A 24947-nucleotide genomic window follows, 5' to 3' on the forward strand; every position below is an offset into this window, starting at 1 on the left:
TTATATATCAACGAAAAAAAGTGGTAATGATTAGTCTGAAAAAGACGAAATTCCTTGGGTTAAGTTCCGACCGCTTAAGCCCTTATTTTATAAGTGCTTCAATTTCGAAAATGTTATTATTCCCCTTGTTTACCTTCATTTTTAATATTCCCGCGCAAACAGCAACTTGGGTATGTTTCTTCACCCGTCCCATTTTCGTACCTTCTCTCTCACTATCGTGATTAATCCGATTGGGTAGAAAAGAAGGATTAACTAACCAAACTCATTACCATCAAAACGCCAAATATGTATTTAAGACTTGGACCGTGTTCGATTTTGAAAATGCTTCTGTGTACGCTGTAAGTCCTTACTCGTCACCTTATATTTCACATCGTCATTAACAAATCATACATAACTTTTTAAAGTAATAAATTACTCTTATTGAAACGTTTGGGTTGCGAGCGGGTCGAGCAAGAAAATTTTGACCAAATCTATACCGGTTTCAAACAATGGGGCCCCATTTTCAGTTCTGTGGTGAAAGAGAAAGAAAAGACGAACACTGATCACCAGCGTCATGATTTTGTCCGGGTCACCAGGGTCTAGGTCTCGTTTCTCTGACCTTGTTTGGCTCACTGACTCTAAAGGAACCGAAATCATATTATGCATACTTTTTCTAGTGTTGTATTAAGAGCTTAACTAACACGTGATGTTAACTTCCGTATTTAGTAACACGTAAGTGAAGTTAACAATGATTCCCACATAGCACACGACGTCCCGAGGACGTCCCATTTTGATCCCAATTAACCCATATAGTTCCCGGGATTATCGAGACAATGAGTATACATTCCATGGACGTCCTGCATGGGACATCCTAAAGGTTTTCCACGTAAGATGTCCAGGGGACGTCCAGGATTTAACAGGAAATCCCACGCCGGACATACCTAGGACCAGGGCCGGATCTACGGGGGGGGGGGGGGGATTCGGAGCATTTGGCCCGGGTCGCAGCTGATTGAGAGCATGTAGGGGGCGCCATTTTGAGGCTAGATTAACGCTGGCAAGTTTGGAAGGCCGTATTGACGATGATGGGATGGTTGGTGGAATGAAGAAAGTGGGAGGAAGTCTGAGCTGAAAAATTTTCTTGCAGCATTTGATGAAATTATAACCACTTCCTCTAATTCAGAAGACCAATCAGTTGCCAAAAACTTAATGAAATCAATTTGGTGTTTTGGAACTCAGTTTTGCATGAAATAAATGGAGTTAACAAAGAAATACAGAATAAGCAGTGTTTCTTTCAGAAAAAATGTTCCTTGGGGACACACTTAATATTCGGAGGGGCATATATTATTTTCACACGGCAATATTCTATTCATTATTATATTATAGACGTATTATTTTGGTCTCCTCCGGGGGGCAGTGCCCCCATAGAAACATGTCTGGAAGAAACACTGAGAATAAGGATTTGACTTTGCAAAGGTCTCTTGATTTGTTATCTGATCTTTTGAACACAATCTCCAGGTTCAGAATTATGGATTTGACAGATGGCTGTCGGAAGCGAAGGTTACTGTTAATTTGATAGATGTGGAAGATCAGTTCAGAGAAAAGTGTATCTTGAAGAAGAAAAGAATGTCAGGAGAGGATGAAGCAAGACTTTTTACTGAAGAGGATCGTCTTAGACAATCTTTCTTCAGAATTCTTGACCTCTTACGGGAAGAACTCTTTAGTAGAATGCACAGGCTCAAAGAAGTAAGCAAGGACTTCAGTTTTCTCAGAGGAAGCTTATTGTGTGAAAAGTCTTTGGATGACCTGAAAAAATCGTACGCGGATATCGCTTTGAAACATCAAGACAGTTTGAATGCTGTAGAATTATGTGTAGAAATTGAGAATCTTAATGACCAGGCTATTGTACTCTTACTGGACCTCAAGAAGTCCACCCCAAGGAACATATTCGACATGATTACCAAAAATGGCGTTCAAAGTGTCTGTCCAAACGTCTCAGTGGCTCTTAGAATCTTTCTTATCCTTCCATGCAGTGTGGCAACTTGCGAAAGAAGTTTCAGCAAACTAAAACTCATTAAAACATACTTACGTTCATCCATGGGACAGAAAAGGCTCTCAGATTTGGCAACATTAGTTATAGAGAAAAGGGTTGCTCAATCAACATCTTATGAAAACAAATATTGAGGATTTTGTATAAAAGAAAGCCAAAAAACTATTTTTGTGAACGCATGTTACAAAACGAGAAGGGAATTATATAGGATACCGCTCCTAATAGATATTATTTTTAAAAAATACTTGTTCTCTACATTTATTGTTACATATAAATGGATGTGAAACGTGTGTAACTATCTATCTTAAACTTAAGCATATTACTACAAGAATTATTTACACACAGGTGGAAGGCCCACACATAGAGTGAAGCCAATATATACATGAGATATGCCAATATCACTTGAGAAAAGTCAATATACATACGGTAATTATCTACATACAGGTGGAAATCTTGCACATAAAGTGAAGCGAAGCATACAACTGAAAAGCCAGTATATACACACAGGAGGAATCATAAAGTAAGTCAATGAAGAAAAATTTCCTGAGCCAACAGAAGAAGAGCAAGCTACAGGTTATCAAGTTAAGGGTCCGTATTTATATATATATATAAAAAAATGTTTGTAAGTATAAAGGTAACGAAGGAAGTTCTGTCGTTTTTTCTCCCAGCAAATTCGAACATCAATATATCACCTAAGACGTAAATGGAAGATCAAAAATAGCCCCCATCAGCATCGACGACCATCTGCCAAAGATCTGGAAGACCATGGATTCCATCGCAGTAGAACTTGGTGAGTCGTGAAGCGAACAAAGTATCGAGTCTATTTTGCACCTCTACTAGGGATTTCAACTGGTGTCCTCTAAGGTGATTATCCAAGGAATGGAATAGATGATAATCGGACGGTCCAATATCCGGGGAGTATGGCGGATAAAATAATGTTTCATATCGAAGGTTTAGAATGATGTCCTGGGTCATCCTACTGACGTGGGACTTAACGTTGATCTGTAACAGGAGGACTCCTTTGCGATTCAGAAGTGCTGTATCCAGAGTTTTGAGGTTTTCTTGAACACGGTTCAACTGCTTACAGTACTCAGTTGCATTGATGCTATGACCAGCTGGTAGCAGTTCCCGATGCACGATGCCGCGAGCAGTCCACCAAACACACAGGAGGACCTTACCTTCTTCTAGTGCAGTGCTGGTTTCGGCTGTTTTGGAACCTGTTCATGGGATGCTAACCAATGATGACGGCGCCATGGAGCTTTGTACAGGACTCACTTTTCATCGTATGTCAACACCCTATCTAGAAATGGCTCCTTCCTCAGACAAGACAACAAAGAAACACAGGTGTCTGCTCGCATTGCCTTCTGGTCCGGAGTCAAATCATGTGGGACCCATTGACCCAACTTGTAGTGCTTCCCAAGTTGATGGAGGTGCTGCTGAATGTTTTTCAACTCACACTGAATTGTAGTCCTAGTTCCTCACATGTCTGGCCACTGTTCGCTTGAATTGCTGCCTGAAAATCTTCATTTTGTACATGTGTTGGTCTTCCGGCACGTCGTGCGTCTTCGAGGGTTTCGTCACCGTTCTTAAATTTCATAAACAACTGCTGCACTGTCCGCGTAGTCACGGCACTCTCACCAAAGACCTGGCATATCTTCCGCCCCGCTGCAGCGGAGTTTGATCCCAGTTTGAATTCGTACAGCATATACGTCCTTATGACGCTCTGTGGAGGTCTCATGTTCACTCTGTTCTTACGCAAGTTCACGGTGTAACTGAATTGCCACAGCCAGGTATTATGTCAGATATACTCACACCAACAACTGACCTTCGCTTTTTCTCCATTCGCATTCAACTGATGGTGTGAGGGCTAATTGAATACAGACCTCCACAAAAAGCGACAAAACTTTCTTGGTTACGTTTATAGCTTGTTTGAATTGTTATGTTTTTTTTTTTTTTTCCTATTACAACACTAATATTACTTTGCGTTAAAATCTGAAGGACATTTCACAATAGGTCCCAATACATGTATATAACAAAGTTGCATCTTCTACAACTATGTATTTCTTACGAGGAAAATCTTGAGAATTTTGTTTTCAGAATAACAGAGTATTTTATTTTCGAAATAAATGGGCTTCAACAAAAGAACCAGTTTCAGAATTTAAGCTTTAAAAACCTCAAAATATTTAATATAAATAAAACGTTAACATTGCATAATGTATCGATTTGTGTTTCAATTAAACGATAAAATGACTTTTAATACTTCTCACTTTATAACTTCTGGATACGCTTCGTAATTGGTTTCAAGCTCGTATGTTTACACAAATTTCAGTAACAATTATAAAACGGAGAAAGATGACAAGTAGTTTAAACTGTTTAAAATATATACTTTAACCTAAGATTTGTTCAAATTCCTAATATAAAGTATTTAGACTTGGGAGGAAGGGGGCGCCAGAAAAACTTCTTTGCCCCGGGCACAATATTTCGTAGATCCGGCCCTGCCTAGGACCACATTATCCCAAAATTTACCAGTGGGCATCCCTTTGAGGTCCCGTTTTCTGGGATATTAGCAGTCATCCGGTTATCCCACGGAGTCCTATGGATGTCCCGGGAGCAAATTCGGATGATCTGGGATGTCCCGTTGCCAATTGTGAATCAGTTTTGGACATCCGTGTGCTATATGGATTTACTGTATATCAAAAACCCAAGGTCAACCATGACTTTTCCCTAGGGTTGTTCAAATACAATAGGAGAAAACAAGTTAAGTGAGTCCTATTCTCTCCTATATTGATTTCTCCTATTGTATAGGGACAACCTTGCCTAAGGTAGTGGTTGGCCTTTATTGATATAAATCGTTATCTTCACTTATGTCTTATTAAATGTGAAATTTAGCATCACGCATTAGTCAAGCTCTTAATACAACGTTAAAAATGTCTCTGGATAAGATTCATTAGCTTTACAGCTAGGGGTGCCCAAAGGTGGGGTTAAGGGTCAAGCTGCGCCCATGTTTTCGGAAACAATTTTTCATGGAAAATGGAATAATCAAATTGGAAAAGGTAAATTTAGGAGCGGGTAAGGCATATTCGGGGCACAGAATAATAAATTGGGGGAGAAAGGTAAATTTAATGGGGAAGAAAGCTAAATATGAGATAGTGGTAAATTTTGAGGACTTACGCCCAAGCCAGGTTGGTAGCCAGCCCAAAAATGTAGGGGGAACCCGGTAGAAGTTAGGGGGAGCCCGATCTAACCATATTCTACAGGTTGACACCTGCAGTTTAACACTATATTATAGTTCATTTGCAAGCCTACCGTGAAAATTCTAGAGGGGGCCGGTAAAAATTTACGGGAGCCCAGCCCCCTACTCTCCTTGGATACAGGCCTCGCCCAAACCCTTGGAAGAAGATAGGTACCACTATTTTCAGCATAATAGCATAATTCTGAATGCCGTTTCTTCTGCCCTTGGAACTGTTTTGCCTTAATTAAAAAATTAAACATGTTCAAAGTACATCAGTTTTAATTGCTATAGACCTCTACATCATTTCCTACACTGTAATACTATTATTTAATTAAAATCATTTCCTTTGGGCCAGATTTTATTTTCTAATGAACTTTCAAACGCCCGCAGAGATTTGAACGAAATCATCAACTCTCAGGTTGGGAGCCCTGATGATCTAATTAACACAGAGCCATGATTGATACATCGTTGGAAAGCATATGGAACACAAATTTCAACGAGGTAATATTTGTTCAAATCCCGATAATAATAATAATAATAATAATAATAATAATAATAATAATAATAATAATAATAATAATAATAATAAGAAGAAGAAGAAGAAGAAGAAACAAAAAGTCCTTAAAATATGAAAAAATTGAATTTGTGGGGCTCTGGCAACCCTCGCAGTCAGCCTACACCAGAAAATTTGACCCCACACATTGTGACCCACGACCGACTGACCCACAACTCAGCATGATCCACTCTGACTCATGACTATCATGACCCACCGTGACCCACCACTCACCCACTGTGACCACTTCGACCTACCATAACTCATCGTCATCAACTCTGACCCAGTGTACACTTGTAATAAAAACAAAGCTGTGAAATTCTCACTAATCGGAGTTTGAATTTCTACGGTCAATCGCTCAAGCACCGCTCTGTTACAATAACGGTGGATCTGACCCTTACGAAATAAAACGGTAAATGTTTGTCATGGTCCGAATTACGATCAATTTCAAATAAATTATCATGGTATAATTATTTCCTTGTTGATTTACCGATACTTTTCAGTGGTAAAAAGAATGAAATTTAAAAAGTCCCAAATCAAGGTAAGTAGACCAACGTAAAGGAAAAATAAAGTGTTAATTTTTCCATATAATTAAGCGTACAGTACAAACTCAAAATTTCCATGTAATTAAGCATGCAGTACAAATTTTATGTCTATTTTCCTCACAACTTTATGGGTTGATTCCGTTGTGCTCTGACCGCTCCATATAATAAACTCAAGCTTCATCCCGGGTTCGATTCCCACTGGGAACACTCGGTCGAAAAGTGTAACAGCTTTTTCAGGCCAGCCATTTTAAATGAGGTTTTTCCTGGGTCTTCCTCATTTACACCAGGCGAACTCCGGGATGCACCTAACATAATGGTCCCGGGCCGTTTCCTTCCTTCCCTTTTATCGGATAGTGTGCTCACTGAGGGACGTCATCTCTCATATACGTGACGGGCTAAATGGCCTTAGATGCCGACAGCCCAGAAATCTAATTCCTAATCTTAAATAAGCTGGCATCTTCACGGCGCAATATGTTGTGACTGAATATAAAAATTCCACTCTTCCTGCAAATCTATTAACTCAAACAGTCAAATGACGTTCTACCTGACCCGCTGCGACTCATATATTCCGAGATATGGAACACTAATGCCATGTCGTACACAAAGGACTAATAGTAAGCGAGAAATCATATTAGAATTAATTACATCACTAAGACTAAGGATGGCCAGATTTTCCGGAAAATCGGAAAATTGAAAATGGAAGATGGAAAGTTTCCGAAAAATAGAAAAAAATAATTTCGTAAAAGCGGAAAACAACAACAAAAAAATTCGGAAAAACAGAAGACGGAAACTTTTACGGAAAAACAGAAACGGATTTTTTTCGGAAAAACAGATAACCGAAAATTTACCGGAAAAACGGATTTTTTCGGAAAAGAGTGAAACGAAAGACGGGAAATTTTTCAGGAAACGGAAAACGAAAGATTTCCGGAAAATAGAAGACAGAAAGGTTCCCGGAAAAACGGAAACGGAAAAATTTCTGGGAAAGCGGAAAATTTTCCGGAAAAGCTGAAAACGGAATATCTTCCGGAGAAACGAAAAACGGAAAATAGTCTATGACTTCTGGAAATCGGAAAACTTTTTTTTTTTCTTCGGAAATGGCCATCTCTATAGTAGACTAGAAATTCTTCGTATATGACGAAGTTTACGTGGTTTCGGGTCTCAAGTCTGGCTGCTTCTGGGTCAAAGTCATTTCTCAGTTTCACGTAAATATCGAGATCATAAACTCACTACGGCGCAAAGCATGGACATGACAAACAACCAGAATACTTTGAATAAGAGTGGTATTCGTTTGTCACAACTGAATTTAGATGGTTGCAAGTTGCAGGTAATTTTATAAAGGGCAATTCAATTTTCCAAATTGATTAATAGCTTTTCATATTTTTGAATTCACGTAATGTTTAAAAACAACTGAGAGAGATTAATAAACACTAAATACTTTACTAAAGCTGTTTTCGAACTCTGTGTCGGAGAGATGGGTTCGATTTTCGATAGCATTGTTGTAGTTTGGGCTTCAAGTTAAACTGTAGATGCACGACTCAAATAGTCTCCAAAGAGAGACTCTGAACAAAGAGATAAACACAGCCTGCCATATTAAAATTAGGATTTAGGATTTTAGATTTCTGGGTTCTCGGCCCCCGTCACGCACATGAGGGATGACATTCCTCGGCGAGCACACTATCCGGGGAAAGGGAAGGAAGGAAGCGGCCTGGAACCTAGAAGTTAGGTACCACCCCGGCATTTGCCTGGTGTGAATGAGGAAAACCCAGGAAAATCTCATTCAGGATGACTGGCCTGAAAAGCTGTTACACTTTTTCGACCGAGTGGCCCCACCGGGAATCGAACCCGGGACCTCTCGCACCGAAGGCAACTACGCTACGCGGGGCCACACATATTAAAATTCAAAAGAAAATTAAACATTTTGGTTAGGCTCTTGTGAACGCCTAATTGTACTAAATCTTTACAGCTATCTTTTTCTTTATTTTCCTTAAGCCTTGCTTAAATGATAATCCTGTTTATTTCGGAAGAAATTTCAGCACGATTATTAAATTTTTAAATATTGATTAAATGCCCGGAAAAAAATATAATTGAAAAGTCAAATGCAAATACATAACGAAATTCAATACATTATTGTTTATTTATTTATTTTTTTAGTTTAACGTCCCACAATTATGCACTGAGGCTAAAGGAGACAACGATGACCTTAATGGACGAAATAATGGAATGAAGAAAGCTGTGGTCGAAGTGACACGATATGCGGTGATATGCCATACTGTCTCTGGTTTTTCAGTAATCAAGACATACCGTCACTGAAAGCTAGATGCTAAATATTTTTAATAAATCCATTTTTATACACAGCAATTGACAAATAGCTTTGCACATAAAAAAAATTATATTTCTTATGTAAATACCGACATTTTTGTTATCTTATTCAGACCTTTGTTTTTAAAATGAGGTGTCTTCAAAGAAGTTAACCTAGATTATATTTTAATGTACTGTATAGAATTGTTTCGTTCTTATGTATGTGTATGGCTTCTTTCCTTAATATATATGAATGACGTGTTTTGAGCATGGGTGGATTTAGAGGTTGTCTGCTGTGGGGGTTTGAAATACCCCACAGTCTAGTGGGGGTCCAGGAGTTTTCCCGCAAGAATTTGTTAATATCCTCATTCAGTTTTTGATAATTTTCGTATATAATTCTCGATAATACAACATAAGGGGATATATTTTATTTTTTTTCAGAAAGTTGTTGGTGGAGGATGAAAGTCTCTCCGTGTCCCTCCCCCTCCACCCGTAACTAGAGAGAAGCTCTCCAAGGATTTTCAGTCATTATGTAAATACAAATGCAATCTTTTAGGCAACATACCTTTCTTGTATTTAAACATTTAGATAGCCAGTTTGTCGAGTCAAAATCGCAATAAAACATACCGCCTCTGCTTTCTTCCCACTTCGAACACTGGAAGAAAGCAAGAGGAAATGGAGGAGAACCCCGAGAAAACACATCCAAACGGCGTTTCCCCATTACAAAGCCCACTTGACGGGAGCTAGAAATAAACGGTGTTTGTCCTTCGAACTTGGCATGAGCTGGGGTCGAACTCAATGCCTTAATGTAGCAAACTTACAAGTTTTCATGTATGGTAATGAAATTATATATGTTCGACATGATTCAGAAAAAAGTCAGGAAGCAATGGAAATAATAAAAATAATAAGATAATGTTTTATCTTCTTATCCCCGTCTCAAATACAATGTTTTTTGATAGGACATGTTTTTTTTTTGTTGCTCAAAATGGAAAATATTTCGATTGATTGATTTTGATTTTAATGCGACGTGTGCGCTTTGGTTATTTCTCCTCGTCACTAAAAAATATTTTTACAAGGAATTGTTAATACGGGTGTTCCTGCATTACTTCAAATTGTTGACAAATTAGTGACAATGAAAAATTATTTAACACTGTTAGGGAAGATTGCTAAGAAACTATCACAACTTATTATTGAATCAAGAAACTGCCAGTAAGTCCTCACTCTCCCTTAAAAAAAAAAAAAAAAAAAAGTATCTGAGTCCAGGAAAATGATGAAATCAAAAATATGAGAATTAGCAAAAGTAAATTAAATAGCTGAAAAATTACATATAATAGCTGGAAACGGATATTTGTGTTAATCACAAAATGAAGAGAAAGTCGTGTCTAACATATACAAGGAACTGGAATCAAATTGGTGAGTTTATGTCACTGAAACATTTAGAGATTAAGAAATTAAAAAAAAAGAAGAAGAAGCAAAATATAATGACTGCTTATGCAAGTTAGTGAGCACTCGTCTTTTAAAGAGAGAAAAGTTATAATAGTATGAAAGCAACCTAATAAACAGTAGGAGCTAACTTACTGCTCATTTGCTTTTTATATCATAATTTTGCCGGCTTAAGCTCTTTTAAGACTTGGTACTTGTGAGTTTAAATATTACTACCCTATGCTTCCGATAAGGAGGTCGGGTGTATAATTTGTGTTGGTACTTTTTTTTTCTTATTGAGGTCATTTATTACATATGTTTACTATCTATTGCATTCTCCACTAACTTCTACCCAAACAAATTATATAATGGACTCAATTTTTTTAACTTTAAGTAAAAAAAAAAAAAAAAAAAAAAAGTCGATGGTTTTCAATGGAAAAATATACAAGATAAAAGCACTAATTAATCAGAGAAGCAATAATTGATATGTCTTTTTAATTTAAGTTACGAAACTTGCCTGAAAAACGGTTTATCTTTTTAAAATTTTAAAACAATTTTGTTTTAACACAAATGACAATTATGCAGTCTTAACATAAAAATTAAATTAGTTTATAATTTTACTGTCAACTCATACGAGTTCTTTTATTGTCATTCAAGAAAAAAGATCGAAAAACTTACACTTGTAACACAATTAACAGGACACTACTCCAAGAGCTATTCTCTTCGAGGTGTCAATGATCACATGTTCGAACAGCCGATGTGTATCCATTCACTTACATTTCAAACAGGATGTTTACGACAATTTCCATAGCAACTTAATCTAACATACTAAATTCATCTTACACATTTACTTTAATTCCTTATTTTTATTAGTTTACATAAGTAAAAATTATGTTAGTATTCTTGCAAAATAACACTTGAAGTTGGACCTGTATTTGTAATATAGTATTATGATTTAAACCAACATTGACTTTTACAGTTCAAACGTAAACATGGCGGAAAACGAAGAGGGCGTTGATTCAGAGTCGTCTGCTAATTTACTTCCAGAAACACTTGATATAGACATAGAAGAGGTAATTCCGTGGATAAAAATATTTATAAACATGTAAAAAGATAAACATTTCATTTGGAAAGTAGATTATAAGATGATTTGTATAAAATAAGTACATATATTTCTTGACACTTGTTTCACATAAAAATGTGTTTATTGTCACGTCAGAAGTAAAGTTGCTCAACCGGTATTTCAATTCTAACAAAATTATACATTTAGAAAGTAATTGTATAGGATGTCCTTAGTCCACATTATCATAAAATTATATAAATATTTGTGTGTAAATATGAAGATAGAACATTTCATTAATTTACACGATATATCATCCTTGCACTTCATTGTTTATCCTTTCGGTATTGCAGCAAGTAATGTTGGATTTGATAAGTTGAGTATCTTAAGGTGTCGGCACCATCATAAAATAGAGACTACAAACAGAGATTACCATGTTTTGGGGTTTCTTGCTGTACAAATATGTATCGGTACTGCTCTTTATCAAAATCAGTTTGGACTGTTAAGTATTTCGGATGGCATTTAGTATCTTCCTCAGCTCTTTAATTTGCCTATTTTATGTCGAGAACAGAACCCAACCAACCCCTGCGGTCCCTACTACTATCACTACTTATACTATGGATCCGTATAGTAGAACTGCACGCTTATATGTGCAAGGTGAGGGAGATACTAAATATCAGCCAGTATTTCTTCAATACTGTAAAACATCACATATGACCACACCTCTCCCCTTTATCTTTAAGCTCAAAATTTAGATAGCGGCTGTTTCCTATAGACTCAAGGGGTCATTTTTGAACATACTTCTCGTTATTTATTTATAACGTCCAGGTTCGATGATACAGATCAAGGGCTTGTGAGCGAAAATTTGAAGAAAGTTTCTAAAAAATCGATTAATTCACAAAGAAATATTGGGTATTATTTAGTTTCTCTTCCAAATCACTTGGTAGTGATTACGGTTAGTTATTTGTGACTGACAAGTATAAATAACTCGTCATAGTATGCCATAAAAGCTACATTGCATAAAATATGAACCAACTTGTGCTAGTGACCACTAAAAATTACGAATGCTATCTAATTGAATCAGGGCAGGAGCGTAGCAGGGATGCCCGAACGGTAGAAGAAGAATGGGTGCGTCCGTGTGAATCAGGCGCATCAGCGATGGTGGATATGTGCATAAATGAGATCGTTTACAATGGCTCACTGTAAGTCACACTACCGGGCCCGGAGCCGTTGATGGATTTGGGGAGGGGGAACTAAATGCCATCCAAAATATTAATGCGTAAAGAGCTTAAGGTTAGTGTAAAGGGACAAGTTTTACCAATAGATGTCACTACAGTCTTCGTATATCTCCCGTGTATTTTTTACCTTTCACGAAAATTTACAGTTTCTTTTATAAATTTCAACCTCGAGACTTCAAATTTTTAGAGAAGGAACTTCATAACCTATTAAAGGGAACAATCCGTGCCGATTTTTTTATTTATAATTTTATTCATTCTTGAAACAATTCCATTGTTAAAGGTTTGGATATCCATTTCAACAATGAAGAAAATTCTAAATAAAAAATCGGCACGGATTATTGCCTTTGATAGATTATGAAGTTCCTTTTCTAAAAATTTGAAGTTTGTAGGTTGAAATTTGTAAGAGAAATTATGAATTTTCGTGAAAGATAAAAAATACATGGGAGAGAGACGAAGACTGTAGTGACATCTATCGCCAAAACTTGTCCCTTTAAATCAACCTTAATATACAAAGAGTAAAAAAATGTTGTGACGAATATTTGGACCCAAGAGGAACGGGAATGGGGAATGGCGGAAACTTCATAACGAGGAACTACATAATTTATATGGTTTACCCAACATTGTTAGGGTCGTCAAGTCTAGGAGGCTTAGATGGGCGGGTCATGTAGCTAGAATGGAAGAAAGTAGAGACGCTTTCAAAGTCTTGACTGGAAGACCAATCGGAAAACGACCATTCGGAAGACCTAGGCGCAGATGGGAGGACAATATTAAGATGGATCTCGCAGAGATTGGAATACAGAGTAGAAACTGGATGCAGTTAGCTAAGGATAGAAGTCAGTGGAGAGCTTTTGTGAACGCGGCATTGAACCTCCGGGTTCCATAGGCCATAGAGTTAGTTAGTTAGTTAGTAAAAAAATGTTGTAGGTATATCATTGAATTCGCAGCTATAAAGAAAATGATGTCATAGATCAACTATTGCCTTGTTTTATCAAAAACGTAAACAATTTATTTATACAGGCGACATACCACTAATTATAGTAATAACGTAAGTACGGATTGTTATCGTGTAATCTTCCGTTCCAAGAGAAGCAGTGTATATATTCGACAGACTCTTTTCATAGGTGCATTCTTATTATAAGTAACTGACTACAAACAACACCCACGCTAATTCAATGTACTACTTGCTTGGGTTCGAATCATTCCCGATTAAATTGGAAAGTCGTTAATAAATAAGCATTAAGACGATTTGCGTAATTAATAAATTATCACTATATATTCATTATATAGATATGGAAACATGTGGTGTAAAAATGGAAAGCTACTTTTGTATAGTAATTTTGTAATTGTTCTCATTGACAGTCATGATATGCTTCCTTTTATTCTTTTTCTTTGCTTTTTGTAGTAAAAGGGGAAACTTGCGATGCCTATTATAGAACTGCAGCTATGACGGATTTTCCATAAGTATTACTGATTTCTGTCCTCCGTTACCGAATTACGGATGTGACAAGAATTTCTACGGAGAAATGCCAAGTTTGCATCGCATGACTATTGTGTCCGAGTGAGCAAGATTGAATGATGAACCCCTACGATTGTGTTGATGTCACGAATGGTATAGCATAGAATCAGTGAATTTGCAGCTTACCAGTCCACTGATTTTGATTATGAAATTCTATCTACTGCTGAAATCGTTGCAGCATGTTACAGCATTTTAATACTGCAAAATAAAAATTGGCTGTACAGATTTGGAGAACTCAGCAGAGTAATGTTGTCTATTGTATTCGTATCTCACAGCAATGCACCGACTGAAAAGATTTTCAGCATTGCGCGGAAGGGTCAAACAGTTTAGACCAGGGCTCGAAACAGTAGCGTCATTTCAGATTTGGCTTGGGGGCGGACAAGACCCCTTGATATAAGTAAAAGTTCGCGTTTTTCACTGACTTACTACTATTGATACAATCTATATAAATCTCAAACTTGGTGGGGAATGCCCCTCCCTGCCCCCTAAATGACGCCCCTGGCTCGAAATTTCTGGTCTGAATCCAGCAGAAAGATCAGAGAGTTTGGCCACTATTTCTTCTTCGCAGTTTAGAAGGCAAAGTAAAGGTCAAATGCCTATCACCATACGAAAATACGTGGTTGTCAATGTTGATCAGACGGCCAGAAATTTTTCACTCCCCAATTTATCCACTGACATATTGAAAACCATTTTTGTGCGAAAAGTGAAATAATTTGTTCTTAACACAGTTTAAAAAAAAAAAAAAAAAAAAAAGTAATGTAATCCAGTGTATACTGTTCAATACCTTCCCTCCAATCTGGCGAACGCGCGAGTGTCACGATAATAGCTCATTTAAGTATTACTTATAGCGCTCCTCAAAGGTTGGCATCTCTATATTGTAATATCTCATGTTGTATTGTGTACAAACAACATTTTACTCTTGTGTTTATTAACACCACCACATGGTTTTACGTCAAGATACTACGCACCACGTGGATCCACTGGAACCAGCAGACGACGGACTTCTGGCTCCTCCCACGAAGCAGAGAACGACATCGGAGCAGCAGTGCTACCGCTATAAATTCGGCAGCCGACTGTGGACCAGTACCAGTTCTCTGGTGTCCCTCCTACTGTTTGCTTCGGAACATTAGGAGTAACATAATCCCAAGCCTCTAGTCTGCTTCGGGGCTCTGTCGGGAATCCTACACCCAATTGCTTAGACTGCTTCGTTGCTCTGTAACCACTAACCTCCTCACTGCTTGCCACGGAGCTTTGGGGGAACCTTCGCCAGTCTGTCTAGCCTGCTATGAAGCATTGTGGAGATCCTGTGTACGACCTCTTGGTCAAGGACTACTTGTTTCTAATCTTACAATTATAGAAAAAAAATATCTTTGTAGTATTTCTGTAAAATACTGCTTTTAGTGAATTTATAATAAAAACCGGTAGTGGGAGTCGATTCCGGACACTCTTTTTATTACCTCGCTCTACTTACATCCTATATGGGATAGAGTTTTACAATATTAAAAGTTTATTTTGGCAAATAAAATATATATATTTAATTCTTTGTAATAATAGACGCTAAAGGATACAAATTACCTAATTAAATGGTAAATTCATCTCTGTATGCCATTTATTAATATTTTTAATCATTATATGGTGACCCTCGTATTCTTGATCTAGATCCTCTTGTGATATCGAACTATTTTTTAACATGTTTTCTGCAGATAGTTATGTTGGGAGTAAACTTTATATATTCTGGATTTTATTACATTTTTGATGGTCTATCGGATTTTAAAATTAACTCTTTCTGTAAAAATATGATGAAAAAGGAAGGAAGTTACCGTATCACTTCTTAACCTAATATGGCTGAGCAAAATAGGATCAGGGTGTTTTTGGCTTAAAGTGTGTTCAGTATTGCTCTATATGGCCGTTTAAAAAGGAAAATCTCAAGACATTTTAGCAGTATGTGTTATATCGCTGTCTAATTGTGTAAAATTTGATTAACACTCATTCTGCACATTTTGATAGTGTAATATAAACTCACTACATAGGTTCAGGTGGGGTTATGAGACTCCCTGAGTGGTCCCGCGTAGCGTAGTCGCTAACGCTTTCGCGTATGATGCGAGCGGTTCTCGGTTCAATTCCTGGTGGGATCACTCGGTCAATACCGTTTAAAGAGCTTTTTCAGGCCAGCCATCCTGAATGAGGTTTTCCTGGGTTTTCCTCATTCACACCAGGCAAATGCCGGAGTTGTACCTAACGTATAAGTTCCAGGCCACTTCCTTCTTCCCTATTTTTTCACAGCATAATTGGATATGGGATTTTGCTTTGGGGTAACAGTAGCCAAGCACATGATCTAGTTTTGCAAAAGAAAGCCATCAGGATTATCGTTGGAACACATGATAAAGAACACTGTAAACCACTATTTATCAGGCTTAAGATAATGACAGTAGTTAATGTATATATTTATCAAGTGCTACTTTACACCAAGCGAAACCTCGAAAATATGACACTCAGGGATGAAGTACATACCTATAATACTAGATTGTGTAAGAAAATTGATATACCCTTCTCTAGATTATCGAAGATCAAAAATAGTTATTTAGTTATAGGATCAAAGCTGTTTAATAAACTAACGTCCTCCATACAACAGCTGCCATTTAAGGTCTATAAGAAAAAGTTAGATGATTGGTTAGTAAAGAATCCATTTTACTCGATTCAAGAGTTTACTGAATGTCAAGACATTGTGTCCTAATTTACAGTGGCACTTTATTTCAAATATTATTAGGTTGTTCATTATAAAATTAACCAATAACTGATTGTCTGTATGCAATGATTATTTTTTTATATATATCTGTATATGTATCTCTCATTCGGACGTTGTCTATTGCTTGTAAACCTCAATGACAATAAAATATTCTATTCTATTCCCTGGATAGTGTGCTCGCCGAGGGACGTCATCCCTCATACGTGACGGGCTAAATGGCCATAGATGTCGAAAGCCCTGAAATCTAAATCTTAAATCCTAGACCGCTTTAAAAGAGGGGCTATTATGAAACACTCGCACAGAATTTAAACGGTGTATGCTAGAAACTTCTAAAAGTTATTAAATGTTGGCCCAGTGAGTGATCTATTATACTTATAATATATGGAAAACATTCTTAAGCACTGCCTAATGATAAAACAAAAAATCTCTCCCAAAACCCTTCATTTTGTGAAAGAAAAAAAAAACACTTTTGTTTACTGTGAGGAAACTTTTATTATAACTCTTGAACTATACGTCGTAATCCAAAATTCAAAATATTACCAGATAATAGATATTACGGAGTACTAGAATAATTAAAAAAAAAAAAAAAAAAAAATGTCAAGCACCTTGCGGAAAGGGGAGCTATCAAAGTCATGGGACTATTATGAGATAGTTCCCGGGCTATTGCGAGACAGCTGTTAAGACCATTGAAATGCATTGCTCTTCTGTTTTGTGTACGTGTAACACATTAATTCTGCTTGCATATGCATGATTTTACAATTTTTTCGTATTTAGATGTGCTCTTATGGTATTGAATGTGTAAAGCGACAATGAATTCGAAGTAATGGGTATAAAATCCATGGCAGACAAAAAAGAAACTCTAAGCGAGTACAAAGGGATGTTTATGGGTTAAATGAATCCGATGTTATAGGTATACTTCCGTACCAGATATCGCTGCATCAGGAGATAGGTTCAATTCACTGTATTATGATACCTATATATATATATATATACAGGAAGGGTAAGGAGAAAAAAGAAGGAATGTCACAAAACTGTATTTTCGAGAAAACGGCACTTTAATGTTGAAAACCGCGTATAAAATGAATAGGGTTAGACAAATCTTTTGCCCCTTTTTACATGGGCATTTCTAGCTACATCTACGCATGCATGGCATATACAGTCAAATACTACCAAGAGTCACCAACAGATAGGATAGAACACCCGTTAAAACATACACATTATAGTCCTTGTTTTTTTTTCCCTTACCCTTCATACATATGTGAGTCTTGTCTTCCTAGCGTTAATAATACAGGAGTTATGGCAAAAGTTTTACTTTTTGTCTCAAAATAGCCCCACCTGACCCTAACTGTGAAACGTGAACTTTTTTCTGCTGTAAATTTTTTTGTATCTTATCCAATTAATAATGGTTTGAACATCTTCAGCTGGATGATGCAGAATATGACATTCCACCAGTTGATAAACCTCCAACACTGGAAAGCATTTTGAACGAACTGGATGACCAAGGATCCCTCAGTGATGACGAAGTTTCTTCTCCTTTGCAGCAAGTCGAAGAGGTAAGTTAGGAATAGATTTATCACTGTGAGTAGCCTAGTAGTGCTGAATAATAATTTATTGTTACTATGATTTTATCGTTATGAAAAACAAGTTATTTTCCTGGTATATTTCAAACTTACTGATGATGATTATTATTATTATTATTATTATTATTATTATTATTATTATTATTATTATTATTATTATTATCTCGAATGAGCGCAGCATCACTGTAACTATTTAATTTTCTAATATAATACGAGGGTGATTCAGAAAGTAATGTCTCTAAGGAGATACCTTTATTTGTGTTTGACAGACAGCACCTATACAGGTAGCAAGGGAAGCTTGCAGTGTCAGCTACAAATGGTGGCATCATTTTTCAACATAGTCCCCATTAGGGGCCAACGGGAAAGAAGGTTTTTCATACCGTCGGCGAAGAATTGTGATGGCTACTGGCGACACTATTACCGAACCACTGCTTTCACTTCTGTGCCACAACTTTAGCGTTAGTCCTTAAGCTGATCCTTAAGTTTGGGGAAGAGGCAAAAGTTGCAGGGCGCAAGATCCGAACTGTAGGCAGGATGAGGCAGAATGTCAACAGCACTTTGCCACCAGATGGAACAACTTTAAACTTTTTGGCAGTCGAAAGTAACAGTACTCCATCGACTGACGATTCGTTTCTGGGTGGTAATGATGTATCCATGTCTCGTCGCCAGCGATGAATGTTGCTGGGCCCATAACCTTCCGCAGTCAGAAACTCAATGACAGCCCGATATTTCAATTGGACGTCATCACTGAATACCATGGATTGCTCCATTACTCTGGAACGAGAAAAGATAGGAAGGTGAAACAAGTGACATTCTATAGCTTAAACATCAGTGCATTAATGACAAACAGTTCAGAATACAGTACTATTGGCCAAGTAGTGGGTTTATAGGCAATACTTTCTGAATCACTCACGTACACATGAATTTAACGTCCCTCGATTGTATACCAAGACTAAGAGAGACTGTGATAATAAGATGGGTAATAATGGCGGAATGACGAAAGTGAAAGGAAATAAGAGAACCCCGAGAGACTGTGTTTGTTCACCACAAAGCACAGGCGAGCGCTGGGATCGAACCAGGGACCCCACGCGTCAAAGGTAAATGCTCTACTACTGAGCCATCGTTGCTCCTAGAAAGTAATAAATTGGGGTTTGTAATTAGATATATTATTGTAAGAAGCTTTGACTTAATTACATTAAATTGTAGTGAAAAAATGTAATTTCGCGAAATAGGCCTAACACTTGAAGCTACTTCCTTGTTCTTATTCCTTATATCCAAATGATTTATGTTTTCGTTTGATATGTTGCAACTGTTTGATTTAATCCCTGTTGTGAGTAATAAAATTTAGACGAGGGGCATAAGAGATCCAGATCGCGGTCGAAAGACTGCTTTAATTTGGATTGATAATTAGGATAAGAGCAAGCGAAAAATTTGACGAGATAAGACATGCTAATCAATCAAGTTAATATATTAATTTGAAATTGTCCATGTAATGATGTTACTTTGTTTAGCTAATGCAATTAGAAGGAGCGCTCTCTTTCTACAGCGTGAAAATCCTTTCTGAAGCTAAAGAGTCTTGATATTTCCGTGTGTAGTGAAATCTGTGATGAGTTTTTGACTTAACTCGCATAACTTGGGATGGCTGTTATCCATTGGACTATTTTTCCGGTAGTCTTGTGTCCTATATCTCGAATTTATTTCTTTTGTGGTGGACAAACACCGTGTGCGTGGGTTTTCTCGGGGTTCTCCCGTTTCCTCCCACTTTCTTCATTCCACCATTTCATTCATTACTCATCATAACCGTCTCCTTTAGCCTAACCGGCATAACCGTGGGACGTAAAACTCAAAGATTTCATTTCATTTTTCGAATTTATTTCTCAAAGTTACTAATCTTGTAATACTAGCATAGAACTCATGAAAATAGATTATTTCTACACTAGTTAATAGTACTATACAATAAAATAGAGTACTGGGGACATGGTGGCTCAGTGGTAGAGGGCTTACGTATGGTTCCTGGTTCGATCCACGGCCAAGTAAGTTTGTGGTGGAGAACATCGGGGCCGTGGGTTTTCTTGGGGCACTGCCGTTTCCTCTACTTTATCATTCCAGGGTCCGCGGTGGCTCAGTGGTAGAGCGTTCACCTCTGGTGTATGGGGTCCCGTGTTCAAACCCTGCTCCCGCCAAGTGAACTTTGTGGTGGACAAACACCGTGTGCGTGGGTTTTCTCGGGGTTCTCCCGTTTCCTCCCACTTTTTTCATTCCACCATTTCATTCATTTCTCATAATCACTGTCTCCTTTAGCCTAACAGGCATAACCGTGGGATGTAAAACTCATTTTTTTTTTTCATTAAGATTTCATTTTTTTTTTTATCATTCCACCAATTCTTTCATCATCATTCACTTGTGTTAATAATCGTCTTCCGGGCATCAACATGGAATGTTAAACTGAAAGATTTCATTTCATTTCATTTCAAAATAGAGTAGGCTACTATAAAATTATTCTATTCTGTTGTTTCTACTTCATTTTATTTGATGTCTTAGTATTGATAGATCTAAGAAACATCAAGTGTGTCTCGCCAATGTAGATAGTCTTTTAAAGAGTAATCACACTACTAAATTCTTCTATGTAACCTTTATTCTTAATCTGGGGGCGCGGTGGCTCAGTGGTAGCGTTCACCTCCGGTGCTTGGGGTCCCTGGTTCGATCTCAGCTCGCGCCGTGTGGACTTTGTGGTAGACAAACACCGTGCTCGTGGGTTTTCTCGGGGTTCTTCCGTTTCCTCCCACTTTCTTCATTCCACCATTTCATTCATTTCTCATTATCACCGTCTCCTTTAGCCTAACCGGCATAAACGTGGGACGTAAAACTCAAAGATTTCATTTCATTATCATCTTTTTTCCTAATAACTCTATCAATCGTAATCCACAATTATACTAATCTTACTATAACTAATCACTCTATCTCCATAATCTAAATCTTCCTAATCTATACCATAATAATCAATCTTCATTTGCACATGCTGTAAATTGTCTCCAACTAACGTAACAAAATGTGCCACTTTTGAAAGCACTTTCTATCATGTTCATATATCCAATACTTAGAAATGGTTGTAGGTTGTACAAGCTTTATGGAATGAGATCCTGAACGTCCTAGCATACTGAAGAACCACGAAGTCCACGGCAAACTTGATACTTAAAGTAAAATAACTGTCATTTCGCTCTCCTTCGTAGTTAATATATATATATAAGTTGCCGAAAGTCAGATGGGAAAAAAATTTATATATAATTTTCTTAGCCTTAAACATAGTAATATAATGTGTTAATCTGGTGGACTGAAATATTTATGCTATACTATGATGCATTTATTTCAATGTAACAATTCCTTTTAGTTTAAAATCAAATATTTCTTGGAGCCTAGTTCGGACATTTATTTTATGCACCTGCATTTCGTTATTACAGACTGGCTACGTTCAAGAAAGTAGTGAAACTTTATCGCTTACCTCCCGAGGAAGCTCTGATGCCAGAAGCCGGTGTTCCTCCGAGAGGAAGAAAAGAAGAAGAAGCCCTAGCGGTGCCACTTCATATGGCGCCATCTTGAGACATTTAATTTTAAAAGGAATATCATCGCAATTAATGTCAGCAAGTGTAAGTATTAGCGTCCTGGAAATTCTCTGCAAATGTGTTCAAGTAGTTTTCTGCAATGTAACTTTTCTTCATATTTTGTGATTTTTATTAAGGAGATGTTCCAAAAGTGCCTAATTTTCCCGTTTGCGTTGCGCGCATATAATTTGGTGTGAGAAGAGGTCGTGACCTTAGACCTTCACATATAAATAATGGTAAACATCAGTGAGAACATGGGCAAAAATAGGTCAACAATACAATGGAAATTCCCAATAAGGCGCGCATGTTTTAGATATATTTTTTGTATATCGCCCAAAAGAGGGGACGCGCTCCGTTGAGATTTTATGAAAGTGATACTACACATTGAGCTTACAAGCACTGTGAATTTCATCGTACTCGAACCAGCAGAACAGAGAAATAAATCGGGTCAAAGTCAGGAGACGTACCATGTCCGATTCTCTGACTGACTTGATATGAGGCAAACTTCTCGGAAGAGAATGCCGTAACCGTGTGTCATATTTCCGCTTAATGATATTACTATAGATAAAATAAGTGGAATTGAATGGTAGTTAGAATTTCGCACATGGTGCACCATATATAGAAAAATAGGGATGTTCGCAGAAAAATGTTTATTGCACTAGCGTAACACGTGGTATTGAAAGGTACAAAATGATAATGTGTTACCTGAGCTGAACTACAAGGTTTCCCTTACTCCCAGTACCGCTCAGGTGGTTGAGGTGGTTATTATGCACGATGCAATGTGTTATACATAAGTATGCAAAAAGAATTCAATTGTCGATTTCCTCATCTTGTGACAGGAATGGTTCATCGTTATCGCCCAAGAGCTAGGCTTGTCTTCTGGTGAATAAGATAAATCATCAAAGAATACAGATGTCTTCGGATGTGGTGCAATTGTTTTGACCATTCCCAAGTACCAAATAATGAGCATGACATGGGCACATCTAACTGTCCGTGCTCGACTTGCACATTGAAAAAACTATCCTATAATGCAATCGTCCCCTTCCCGAGCAAGATCGTATAAAACGAAAGTGCAGTACTATAACCGATTACTGTACCTTGAATGAATATGTGCACGAACAAAGTAAGGTGTTTGCCTCATATCAAGCCAGTCTGAGAGTGTCACAGATTGTACGTCCTCTGACTTTGACCTGATTTTTTCGCTGTTCTGCAGGCTCGAGTGCGATAAAATTCATAGCGGTTATAGAGCTTAACGTGTAGTTTCACTTCCATAAAACCTCAACGGAGCGCGCCCTCTCTTTTGGGCGATATACAAAAAATATGTCAAAAACATGCGCGCCTTATGGGCATTTCCATAGTATTGTTGACCTATTTTTGGCCATGTTCCCGCTGAGCTATTGCCAGCATTATTTATATGTGAAGGTCTCTCCCACGACCACGACCACAACCTCTTCCCACACCAAATTGTATGTGCGCAACGCAAACGGGAAAATTGGGCACTTTTGGAACATCTCTTTTATTAATTAACATTACTTCCTTCCGTGAAGGAGTTAAATGTTGACTTAAAGCAGGGAATTCTTGTTATTATTTAATTCAAACTCTTTGGCTTCTCGAATTCTGTTGAAGAATTCGAAACTTATATATATAAAACACAATATATAAAACAGTAATTATGCCTTGTGTGCTGTGTAGTTACGAGAATTGATCGCTTACTTTGAGAGAGAAACGCAAACGTGACAGTATTGGAGAATAAGATCCTGACGCGAATATTTAGACCCAAGAGGGACGGAAATGGGGAATGGCTGTAACTTCATAACAAGGAACTGCATAATTTATACCATTTAACGTTACCTAACATCGTTAGTGTCATCAAGTCTAGGAGGCTCAGGTGGGCAGGTTATGTAGCCAGAATGTAAGAAAGTAGGAAGGCTCTCAAAGTTTTAACTGGAAATCCAATCGGCCAGCGAGGATTAGGGAGAACTAGGACAGATGGGAGGTTAATATTAAGACGGATTTCGCAGAAATAAGAATACAAAATAGAAACTGGATCCAGTTAGCTAAAGGACAGACAGAAGTCAGTAGAGAGCTTTTGTGAATACAGCTTTGAACCTCCGGGTTTACCATGCCATAAATTAGTTAGTTTTTACTATCTACTGCTTTGTTGTTGAAATTTAACATCGTTTTGCAGCATCAAGGCTTTTTGAGACGGATTTTCCTGTTTAAAGTAGGATCAGAACCTTTACTCGGGTCTTATGAGAAGCTAGTACTCCTACTGGAGATCCGAGATCATACACACAGAAAGCACGTGCGTTGCCACTCGTCACAAACTTATATCTTCTACCACTTCGTATTGTACTATAAATAGTTACCAGTTTTTAGATTAATATTTTGTCCGATTAAACAGATTTTCCTTACGAGAAAATGTTCATCATTATTTCCTAGAATCCTATTTATGAGTGAAATTCCTGAACTTATAATAAAATGTGCTACCACATTGTTCCGAGCTTATAGCTAGTAATGGACTAACCTGGCAACAGTACTGTAACATGTAAAAATAATAGAACAAGAGGAAAGGAAAGTTGATCATAACAGTATTCAGTTATTGAATTAATATTCCAACTTCAACATTAAGAAGACAAGATGTTAAAATAGCGGCGAAAATCAGAGGAGCAAAATAATCAGTTAATATTCCAATGTGATATACAACCTCCCAACACTACGTGCTGGCTGTAAACAAATTCAGATGACAACCAGGAAGAAGACCAACATCAGTAATCGTCAAATAACGAAGATCAACAAAGTTGGCCGATATTTTAGGATAAAAGAAACCACAGCGCCGCAGACAGCATCGATCTTCATCGATTGATCATCACTACTACTCTCTAAGACGCTTGGTCTTTGAGTTTTATCCTCCTGTCTAGGATGCTCGGTCTCTGAGGGATACCTTACATTCACTCCTTGGCCATCCTATCACCCTTGGACACTTGGTTTTTGGGTCCCTACAAAACTCACCAAACATCTAAGAAAGACTTAGTATTCGAGACTGAAATTGTTATTACTGTACATGGCAGGAATTTTTATAATAAAAGGTGATTGGGAAATTCCCGTGTACCATTTTTAATCTCTACCCTA

General features: G+C 37.4%; 2 protein-coding genes across 2 annotated transcripts in view; one reads left to right on the top strand and one right to left on the bottom strand.

Annotated features, from left to right (window-relative positions):
- LOC145670913 (uncharacterized) overlaps window positions 1-10860 on the bottom strand; it is a 111363-nt gene extending 100503 nt beyond the window's left edge. Inside the window, exon 1 of the mRNA XM_081739545.1 lies at window positions 10755-10860. The gene's annotated coding sequence lies outside the window, so the exon portion shown is untranslated. The remainder of the gene's footprint in view (window positions 1-10754) is intronic.
- Window positions 10861-10971: 111 nt separating this feature from the next.
- Window positions 10972-24947, top strand: part of Vps8 (vacuolar protein sorting 8) — a 307518-nt gene continuing 293542 nt past the window's right edge. Inside the window, exons 1-3 of the mRNA XM_081739543.1 lie at window positions 10972-11149; window positions 18058-18189; window positions 21675-21860. Of these exons, the coding sequence (XP_081595669.1) occupies window positions 11069-11149; window positions 18058-18189; window positions 21675-21860 (399 nt within the window). The 5' untranslated portion in view covers window positions 10972-11068. The remainder of the gene's footprint in view (window positions 11150-18057; window positions 18190-21674; window positions 21861-24947) is intronic.

The sequence above is a fragment of the Thermobia domestica genome, chromosome 2 (genome assembly GCF_964235325.1).
Source record: "Thermobia domestica chromosome 2, izTheDome1.hap1.1, whole genome shotgun sequence".
Lineage (NCBI taxonomy): Eukaryota > Metazoa > Arthropoda > Insecta > Zygentoma > Lepismatidae > Thermobia > Thermobia domestica.